This window comes from Gavia stellata, chromosome 1 (genome assembly GCF_030936135.1).
Source record: "Gavia stellata isolate bGavSte3 chromosome 1, bGavSte3.hap2, whole genome shotgun sequence".
NCBI lineage: Eukaryota > Metazoa > Chordata > Aves > Gaviiformes > Gaviidae > Gavia > Gavia stellata.
This window is the reverse complement of record NC_082594.1, coordinates 126,091,702-126,102,531: the sequence shown is the minus strand read 5'-3', so window position 1 is coordinate 126,102,531 and position 10,830 is coordinate 126,091,702. Positions and strand designations below refer to the sequence as shown.

The 10,830-nt window shown below is 45.5% G+C and overlaps 1 protein-coding gene across 1 annotated transcript; it reads left to right on the top strand.

Moving 5' to 3' along the window:
- The first annotated feature begins 4,312 nt into the window (after positions 1-4,312).
- LOC132318061 (cell surface glycoprotein CD200 receptor 1-B-like) lies at positions 4,313-9,023 on the top strand. The gene is made up of 5 exons (XM_059824207.1): positions 4,313-4,448; positions 5,663-5,971; positions 6,746-6,997; positions 7,801-7,903; positions 8,712-9,023. The coding sequence occupies exons 1-5, from the start codon at positions 4,313-4,315 to the stop codon at positions 8,797-8,799; spliced, it is 888 nt and encodes a 295-aa protein (XP_059680190.1). The 3' UTR covers positions 8,800-9,023.
- The last annotated feature ends 1,807 nt before the right edge of the window (positions 9,024-10,830 follow it).

The window sequence follows — 10,830 nt, the reverse complement described above, 5'->3', positions numbered from 1 at the left end:
CTCTTAGGTATTTCTGCCTCAGGGTCCCGCGCAGCTCACCGCTGCTGGCAGCAGACTTGCCTGCTTGAAATTACCCTACAGTAGTTACCCTTACCAGGCACATGGTCTGCAGCACATTACTCCCAGAACAGCCGGCCAGAGACAGGAGGGAAGGCAGCCGAGAAACCAACTGGCCCCTTTAACAGTAGATCTGCAGACGTGATGATGTGAACAGAGGTGCCCAGTTCACAGGCTAGTGCCCTAGCCACTAATTAAGTTCCTTTTTAATGTGACAGTACCTACATAGGTGACAGGAACAAATTAAAATGCCATAGGACCTTCTGAATACTTCTGATTTTAGCAAAGGGGTGGATAAACGAGAGCATCCAGTAGACCCACATCTAAAACCTGAAGATCAGAACTGTGCGTCTCAGTGCAAGGTGGGATTTTTTTTTTCCTGGACCAAACTGCAGTCTAGGTTCTCTGCAGGCAGACTGTACCGACATTGGAAATGGCAGGTTACTGTGGACAGAGCTAGTAAAATACCAACATTTAAGCCTGCTTTGTATCTCCCCTGAAAGACTACTTTCTACTCCATGTATTATTGCCAAACATTAGGCATTCAGACTAAAATTGCCTATGGCTCATGCCTGTGGCAGCAGATGTCTCTTTTCAGTTGTGGGTTATGTAGTTCAGATGTTCAGACTACAAAAATAATTTCGTTCACGTTAAGAACTCTGACAATCATTCCTCTGGAGTATGAAAGAGGGATCTATAACCATTGACACTGACCTAAATCCCAAAGAGCGTGGAGCTGGCAGGAAGCAGTGACACCAGTTGTCTGGTCTGGTCTGATCTTGTCTATCCCAGCATCGTGCGCCAGGTCAAACCGTCATTCATTTCAGATACCTCTCGGAGAAGAGTAGCTGTGAGACCAGCTGGAGGTGGAGTTCTGGAAGAGCAGTGAGGGCTCCTTGTGTGTTTGGGACAGTCGGTTCGGGTCCTGTGAGCCAAAGCCAACTGGGTTTTTGAGCTTCATTTCCAAGAAGAGGAACTGAGACCAAATATTGTCACCAGGAAGCGTGCCAGATTGGAGCACATGCACCAATCTTCCTGCTTTTTTGTGCCATTAAGAGCACTAATGACTGTGTCCGAATCTGTGTTTTCTCCTAAAATACAGCCTATGTCCTTTCCACTTGGAAGGTGGTTTAGGAACTGGAGTTACTCGGATAGACAGTCTTAAAGGCTAAATTACTTGTATAAAATACTGAGAAGCTCTGCATTTTCCTCTACACAAACTATTCTATTTAGGGGGGAAAAACAAAGTGTCTCTTTCCTCAAGAAGGAATTCAAAGCCACAAACCTCTCAAGGACTGGACATTCTGAGACAAACAAATAAAAAAATAAAATACTCATTAGTGGGAAAGTTTTTTTAAAAGTTCTCGAGTAAAGTAATGGAAGAGAGAGGCATTATTGTTCATGTGGCAGCCGACACTGCTAGTCCTAGCTGAAGAGCCAGTGGAAACTACCACTGGCTTCACAGAACTGAAATTCTCTTTTTGATATTAATCTCAAATTTGACGCATCTCTTCCATTTGTACCTGGTCTGACCTCTGCTGCAGCGTTTGCTTTTGCACTTCAGCCTTTGAGGAGAGGCAAAGAGCAGAAGACAGAATTACTCCATCCATTTTCTCAGAGTTGGCCTTGGTCATTAGCACAGGAAACAGTGCTGTGAATATGCAGAAGAGGAGGAAATTCTGTGTCTTAAGGGCGCTAAATTGGTTAGAAACCCCTTGAATCTGGGTTGAAAAAATAGAAGTAGTGCCACTAACACTGACTGGTGAGGACACTGACAAATGGAAAAGCTCCCCATGATCGGTGCAGGTGGGATGGAGAACCATATAACCATTACATCAAGAACTAATTTGAGATAAACTTTTGGTTCCCTAACACCGGTTGCTATGGCCATGACCAGCACTGTAAATCTTGCAGGTAAATCTTGAAATAAAGGAATTGGTAGAGAAGGAAGACAGTGTCATGTGTTTCCTCCCCAGTCTTGCTGTGCCTCACGTCATACAGTGATTTTATTGCAGAGACATTCAGAATATCAAACAAAGCTATGTGAGGACACATCAGTACTCCACATCCTTAACCAGGTTTATCGGCAGAGCTCCTGCCTTCATACAATCCATATCTGTGCTAGAACAGTGCAGTGGCATGAAAAAAAAAAGGCTCAAACAATGTAATTCCTGCTACAAACTTCAAAGCAAAGTACCAGCTTATGCGAGAACCTAGTGTCACATGGCTGAGGTCCCACACCACACCTTTGTTTTGTTTACAGTAATCATCTAGAAATGTAATCATCAGATTGCCCTTTTTAGCATACTGAAGTTTTTGTGGGCATAGCATCCAAAGGCTGTCATGCGACACAATTTGGGGGTACTGGTGGTTCACATAGCCCACAGTTCTGAGTTTTACGTTGTAAGAGCTGGTGGGGATGGTCTTGTTCTGTCCCTTGTAGATCTATCACACGTTTGCTCAGATTAGAATATTCTCTAATGATCTGGCCCAAAAGCATTTCTGATGCAGGCAAAGTGTTTATTTGATAATTTATAAATCCAGTAACAGCTTCAGCAAATGCCTTCCTCTTCACTCCCGGAAGGAAATGCCCTAGTTCAGGAATTACGAAGGCTCCACTTAAAAGTTAACCCAAACTTACCACATCAATACTCGGAAAGCAACAATGAACATCCCTGAAAGTAACACGTTTTGGTTTGAACCTGATACAGTTGTTGAATCAAAAAAAAAAAGAACTTTTCAAGGTGAATGTTGTTGCTTGCTTTGACCAGGAGATGGAGAGGAAAGCGCAGCTAGGGCCTGCGCCCTGACAAAAGTCCTCACAGAGGGACTGCAGAGCAGCATGAAGCCAATGTCTGCAAAACTGTGCTCTCCCAGGGGCTGAGCCACTAATAACCATTGAGCAACTACATAGCGTCATGCTCTGAAACACCTAGGAGGGTAGCTAAATCCACTGCTTGGTACATCAGTAACGGAGGAGGAAGAGGGGGAGGCTAAGTCCCTCTGCTAGAGGTATGATGACAACAGCCAGCAGAGATGAAGGTTTCATTATATTGCTGCTGTTGGCTTTTCTGAATATAAGAACTGTGAACACAGGTTGCCTAACTTTCTTTTTGAACTTACCCAGCTTTTCCTTTGAGTCACTAATGGGTGCTATGCCTCTTCTTAGTCAAATGGCACCCACTATTTGGAGGGGGGGAGACACAGTTGCCTGCCTGCCAGCGATTCCCTCCATCCGTGGATGTCTTGCATCTATTTGACCACAGAACTGAAGCCCTGCCGGGCACATTTCAGCACAGCCATGGAAATATATAAATCTGCTGTGACAGTAGTTGTGGGGGCAGTCCTGTTCTTAGAGCAGGCAAATAGTCACCAACTCATTTCAGCTCCATGGCTTCAAAGTTCGGGGAGGCTAACATTTCTCTGATAAAATTAAATTCAGTGCGTTAATTTCCCGGGAGGTTCATCTTAGATCTAGGGAAGCTGTCTTTGCTGGTATAAGACAGCAGTCTTAATCACATGGGAAGACAGACAGTAATAGCTTGGGGAAAGGTCTTTAAGGACCTTGCAAAAATTAAGAGAATCTTCTGGCTCTAACCAAAATCCTGCAGCTCACCACTGGAACAACCTTCAGCGTTCACTTGTGTGTGTACGTATGGGGGGGAACACAGTACCAGAACAGTTTGAAAACCAAACAGTGGTGGAAAAAAAGCAACCTTGGCCTAACTGTCTGTAGATTTACTATTATCAGAGGAACAGAGCTGCAGTATAAATGTACAACATACCTATCTACCTTCCCTCCCTGCAGGGGAGAAGTGATTGCCAGTGCCTTTTAGAGAAAAGGTCTTAGGCTGTTAGGTATGTTGAGAAGGATAGAGTGGGGAGGAAAAGGAATTTGTTTTAAGAGATTTTTTGGAATATGTTGAGCATCCTTTAAGTGGTAAGCTAAGAATATCCTTCCACCAGTTCCCAATGATAAAATTCTCACTGCGAGATCAGAGCCAGACATGAAAATCACACTGCTTAGACTTCGTGCAAGTTCTGCTATAGAGTTTATCTTCCCTCAGTAACACTATACAGAAGGCCAATGGTCAGAAAGCAAATACCAATACCATTTCCTCTCTGTTCACCAATTGTCAGCACAAGAAGCTTTGTGCTAGGAAGAAGAACCACCTCTTTGTAGCTGCACTGAGAGGCTCTCAGGAGCACAGGAAGAGCAGTGACTCTGGCTGCTGAGGATCACTGGCAGGGGATGATGGGGAGCTCACAGCAAGTTGGATGGTGCAAGAAACCCACATCACCCACAAATGCACGAGCTACTTTGAAAGTTGTAAGGAAGACCACGTACACCATCGTTCTGCTCACCATCACTGTGGTCACAGGAGCTACAGGTACTTCTGACGGTACTTTGGTACCAACTCTCCGTTAAGGGCAGAGGAAGAAAAGGCAATGTATCAGAGTGATGTTTACTGAATTCTTCTTTGGGAAAGAAAAAAAAATCTAGGGGAAGGGATCTTTACAAATTGCTGAAGGGACTTTTTGATGGAAAACCAATAACTTGCAAATCAAAACATTTCTAGCTGCAACTAGATCTCTTCAATTGTCAACCAATAAGCTGTTGAACTTGGGCTTTTCAAAAATTTGATGAAAACTGGTAAGGATTTTCTTGGAGTATGATATTTTTTGTGATAATTAACAGATTTATTAAAAGCATATTTATTATTGATGGGAGGTTCTCTGATCAGTCTGAGCACCCTATCAAGCTTTACTCTTAGGTATCAGTGACTTGTCCTGACAAATGAAGCATACTGGGATTTTACAATTCTAGATTCAGATGAAAGTTTTAATAAGACTTAATGGGAAGGTTCTTTCCCCCTTCCAAACTCAGTTAAATACTTAGAAAAGCGAATTCAAAAAATGTGGGATCTGAAAATGCAGCTATAATCCTTCCCCTCCCTCCTCTGCATCACTTATGCAAAGTCTTGTTTGTTTTTCTTGTTTGTTTGTGTTAGGACAGCTGAGGCATGTCACAAGGCAGTGATCTTAAGTCTATCAGGGATCTCTGGATCTAACAGCAAACAGGAATGTGTTTTCTTTCCAGTTAAATGTCATACTCCTCTACTATTTCATCTGTCACCACTATAATCAGGGAAGCTTTGTAGTGGCAGGGCAGAAATCGCCACCTGTGCTTGACCTGATGAGGAGGACTGCTTATATCCAGTACAAAAGTGGGGTGAACATCTTCAAACATTCATTTTTCTGCTATACTGGGCAGTGATGCCGAGGGAGAAGCAACCTGAGAGATGTACCCATACAGATGGGCTCTGCAGCTCATTCAGACTCTGCTTCCCAGTCATATTATTTATCCTCTGTCCTAGGGAGAGGACATTACAGAGGGAGGGAGTGAAAACGAGGACCCATGTATGCGAACACAGCCATGAATTTGGAGATCTATTCCCACCTAAGAGAGATGCAGTTCTTGGGCTGGCACAGACAGGGCCTCACGCTGGCATTTCTCTGTGAAGCACAGACCAGAACTCCAAGGCTATGAGTGACATCCCTGGGCACCTTCTCACATGTCCTTCTCCTTCCTTCTCTCCTTCAGGGTTCCACAGAGTGTCAGCAACAGTAGGTAACAGCCCTGTGCTCACCTGCCCTTCCACATCAAATTTAAGTATGGTAACATGGAAAATAAGCCCCAAGGTTGGAGGCCCCTGCACCTTGGGATACAGAGCTGATCGGAACAAGACAGACAGAACAAACTGCAGTGACAGCATGAACTGGAAATTCAGACCAGATCGGGATCCTGCCCTTGAGATACGGCAAGTGGGACTAGCCCATGAGGGAAATTACACCTGCGAAGCAGTAGCAACAGAAGGGAATTTCCACAGGACGTACCACCTGACCGTGCTGGGTAAGGGACTCCTACTTCATTTTACAGTTCTCCAAAGGACCATGTCTGGGCCTGGACATACAAAGCTCCTCTCCCCAGACACTGGGGGAAGCGTGCAGTAAGAAAAGGAGCTTTCTTGCCTGGGATAAACTGTCATGCATTTATTTCACTGGTAGTAGCTCCGTGTCTTCCTTCGTATTTCCCAAAACCCTTCTCCCTTCTGCTGCCCCCTTTTCCACTGCCTAGCTAGAAACAACAGGTGTGAAGCAATTTCCATTATACTAAAAGAGGATTCTGCGTATGCATCCAGTTATCCTGTAGAATCAGTCGCTAATACACTAACTTAAGAGAACTAAAGCATGTGACAGTAACACTTCCAAGTGCCGAGATACTCTATCAAACGTGGGATGTTCTTATCGAGACAGTAGGAATGGACCCATTTCCTCTTATGCTGGCATTCAAATACGTTTTAAACCACATGCACGATGGCTGCTTAGGACCAAAGTCTAATTCAGGCCTTTATTTGGGATAATTCCCTACCAAAATGTCCAGGGATACCTCCTGTAATGGCACATGGCTGTGGTAACTCACCTGAATGGGGGAGAGTTGTCCAAAAGGAAAAAAGAGGCATGATCTTTGTCTCTTGTGACTTTGGCCCATGTCGCTGCAATGGGGTGGCACCTCCAACCTCATTCTCCTCTTTTCACTGTGTTCGTTTTGGGTAGAGAACAAGAACGTCCTATCCCAACTGCAGCGAACTAACTCCATGCGTCTCCCCTTCCTGGCGCTTTGCAGTGCCCCCCAGGCTGACCCTGTACTGTGATGACCATGGGAACCCGGTGTGCGAGGCAGCGGCAGGGAAGCCGGCTGCTCGGATCTCGTGGGTCCTAGAGAGCAATTCCACCCCCAAGGAAGAAGGCCACGACAACGGGACAGTGACTGTTCTCAGCAAGTTCCCAGCACGCGGCACCAACGTGACTAATACAACCTGCGTTGTGTCCCACCCAGCTGGGAACCAGCGCGAGTCCATAGCCTGTCGTCCCTCAAGTAAGCTTCCCTTTGTGCGTTCAGAACCCCCTTCAACCCTCTGTTCATGCACTAAGACAAACATCAGTGGCACTGGCAGGATTGCTGCAGGAACTGTGCAGCTGAGCTGAAGTTTCCAGGGAGAAATTTGTTGGGAGGGGGAAGGATAAACAGAAGTGCTGTCAGAACTGTAAAGTCCTTAGTTTAATTCTAGGAAAGGAGATGGATGTACTGGTCTTCCCTTCCCAGCCCCCCAATAGGGCTGAATAGAAAGGCAGGATTTTTCAGAAGTTCATGACACACAAAGATGTTAATGGTATGATCACCCAGATCTACGTATTGTCACCCAGTGGTACCATTATGTCTTGCTAATTGCTGGGTTACACATAGGTTGTGACAGGAAGCCATCTTACAGCTTTCAAAGACTGGCTGGTAGGTGAAGGCTTTAGGTGGTGAAGTTGAAGACGTTGCTGGCAAGTTGTGTGCAACGGTATGTACTTCACTGAAGTACTCAGTTGGAAAAGAATCAGAGCGGAAATTTGCTGGGATGCAGGTGCAAGGCCTGCAGCTGGACTATGGGAAGTGGTGAGGAGGAAGATCCAATTAGTGCCCATACAGCAAAAGACAAGGGTCCTCCATCAAGGGCATGGGGGGACGTTGTTTATTCCCAGTTCTGTGCCCGGCACTGTATTCCAGCTACCTTAGGTCATCCTCCGAAATACAGCACAAAGGGAGCATAGTCTAGAAGATGCCATCCCGACAGAGGCCCAGGGTAAAGAAACGGTCTGTGAGATGTACCTAAAAGAGCAACTGTTTCTCTTCAGAGAATAGTTCATGGATTCTTCACTGTGGCATCAGCCTCGCTAGTCTCCTGGGCCTCCTCTTCCTGCTTGCTGTTCTTCATCTCTACATCTTCTGTGATAGTGGGTATGTATGGGACATGATACACACAAACCCCTTTGGCCAGTCCTGGGGAAGCTTAGAAGGGCTTCTGGTACTAATTCACGTAACGCGTGGTTACCGCAGTCTGTCACAAACGCGCCAGTTCAGCACACGTTCATGGAGGTTTGTCTGAGGTCCATAGGACCACAGCTGGGGCAGGGGGGGAGGGAGTCCATACATGAGTGTTAGGGACCTTCTTCCTGCTGCCATACTTCTTTCAGAAGCAAAAATACAAAGGGAATGGTTAGTTTTTTTCCACCCGATTGAGGGATCTGAACAAAGTAAAGAGGCAGCAAAATACATTTCTGAGCTTGCAGCCAGGCTTTTGGCCCATTTTGTCCTACTCAAAGGAAGCCAAGGAAGACAGGGCCAACGTAGAAATGCAGGAAGCATTGCATGAGAGCAGACCAGGTCTGCTGTTGTAACTGCTCAGGAGTTCTGGCAGCAGACTGACAGCTTGGCTGATTACTCTATCTGAGGTAGCCTCTCTGTCACAAGGTGCAATTGCTGCCCAGAATTACAGTACAAACACCACAGAGGCAGAACTAGTTACTGTGTCCAAGTCACTTGAGCTCCATGCTTTGTCGGGGCTCTTGGCAGCTCTCTGGTGCTGGCTGGAGCACGGGCAGCTCTGGTCATGCTCATGTGAGATTACAGACATGAAGCCTTATGTTCTTTTGTTTCTCTACCAGATAAAGGGGAGGAATTATGTTCTTACATTCCTAGACCCCAAAATTGCATTCCCAAAACAGCCTCGTCCTCACACTTACGGTATTGGTGTCTTGTTTCCTAGGACAATGAGAAGCCAGTACAAGCCAAGGCATCTTCCATCTGCAGAGCTGTCTGGGCCTATTTCTAACTCAGCACCTGAGCAGAGATGAAAGAAACTTCCATTATGCCTCAGTCAGCAATGTGACATGCAGCAGGGACCCACCAGTACCAAAGCGTTTAGGAGAAAGAAGCAAACATCTGCAATGCAGCCGGTGTAACTGTGCAGAAGCATGGCATGCAGGGCTGACCCTTGTCAGCTCTGTCTTCCATCATCTCTCTAGTGCAACTATAGATGCTGTTATCACTCATGCAAGTATCAATCTTCTTTTATAAAACCAAATCTAACATACATGTAATAGGAAATTAATTCATGTTGTATAAAATGAAGTCGCTCCATTTGAAATACATTGTATCCTAGTATTTACCTATCATGTCTTACAGGATAAAATAAATCAGAAGTTTTCTTGCGTATTAATGAGCAGCAGCCTTCCCAGGATGATCACACAGGACTGAAGCTGAATTTGAGCAACTCTCGTTTTCACTATATGAAATCTGAAGTGTTTCACCAACAGCTACAAAAAAGGGAGAGCGAGCAAGAGAGAATATTTGAGCTTCAGCTGTTATTGCTACGTGAAGCATAGAAACTATTACAATCCTGAGATCTAAGCCTCACACTCCTCTACCTCTTTGCATAATCCAGAGAGCCGCAGCCCACAGAACACAGCTCTCTAATATTAATTTCTTTAAACACACCTTACTGGTTCTATCACAAGGGAGCCTGTGAGTTTAATCTTTCATTCGATGACATAGTGCCACTACTAAGCCTCTAAACATAGCTGGGCCTCTTCACCATTTTTTAACTTCTATTCTGAATAGACGTGACTAGAGCTGAATATTACTACGCACCCGAAATTTCAAACCACGGGTATTTCAGACGCACCTCACTCCTCCATGCTCATTAGAAATCCACGTCTCACCGTTGTTACTGTACAGAAGACTCTGTTTTAAACTGTAATACATCTGGACACCTTTTCCACTTGCTACCGTCGTTCAATTTGCTAAATGTCTGCAATGAGATGTTAATGATATTCCTGTGAGATGTCAGCTTACATAAGGGCAGAAGTGGGAAGGTACTGCGGGAGCACCTTTGCTAGGCATGCCACCCTGTGTTTGTGCATTTCACACGCCCGGGTTACAGAGCTGTTAGGCCTTGCTACGCTTTTCACAGCCCTTCCAATCCCAGACTAAGTCTTTTTTCTTTTTCCCTTCTTTCCCCCCCCCCCCTTTTTTTTTTTCCTTGTTAGTTATTCAAGCATTTATTTAACCTTTTTGGGTATCAGTCACACAGATCTCTAGCTCTCAGCCAGCAAGCTGAGCTTAGAACTGGGGCATTAATATGTTACAAAGAAGGTAAAACACAGAAGCCAAGGTACTAAACTCCTCTGAGTGTTGGGGGCTCTGTGCGGGGCAGCAAGCCTGCACAAGCGTCCACAAACCTCATCGGTTCTGAGGGCATCAATGAATCTCTGCCAGATTTATTAGCTTTGTTGTAGTGCCCTGTGCACACAGACCAGGTTTAAGACTGACAAGACAGGGTAATTGCCCAGACCCCCAGGCTAGAAGAATATCTGTCTAAGGCTGAGTTAGATAGCATTGCAAGTGCAGGGAGGAGGAGAGGGTAGAGAACAGGGAACTCCACGGCTTTCACAAAGCTGGAACACGATCCTGATCTCTGTTGTTCGTTCACCGCTTCTACCCATGACTGACCACATCTCAAGCTTTGTGAGCCTCGTTTCACATCTGAACCAGCTACTGAAGAAGCCAGGGCCAAAACCTCACCTCAACTTCAGTAATAAAAACAATCAAGCTTTTCAATCTCAGGACACTAACATACAGAACAGTTATCTAGCTTTATACAGAAGAGGAAATGCCATGTCACCGCACTGCCTCCTTCGCACAGCTTTTCTACCACTACCTTGCTGCCCCTCACCCTTTCCTGGTGCAGCCGATAAACCGGTGTAAATCACTGCCTGGGGTGGTTTCTGCAGAATAACACCTGCAGGATGCAGACAATAATTCTGCTGGCACAGCACCATGAAACTGCTCCTGTCACGTTTACAGGCACAGCCCCATTCCGTCTA

Excerpts from the sequence above, each read along its gene's own strand:
- LOC132318061 (XM_059824207.1), top strand. The coding sequence starts at position 4,313 with ATGGGGAGCTCACAGCAAGTTGGATGGTGCAAGAAACCCACATCACCC. Across the intron at positions 4,449-5,662 it reads TGTGGTCACAGGAGCTACAG|GGTTCCACAGAGTGTCAGCA; the intron begins GTACTTCTGACG and ends TCTCTCCTTCAG. Across the intron at positions 5,972-6,745 it reads GTACCACCTGACCGTGCTGG|TGCCCCCCAGGCTGACCCTG; the intron begins GTAAGGGACTCC and ends GGCGCTTTGCAG.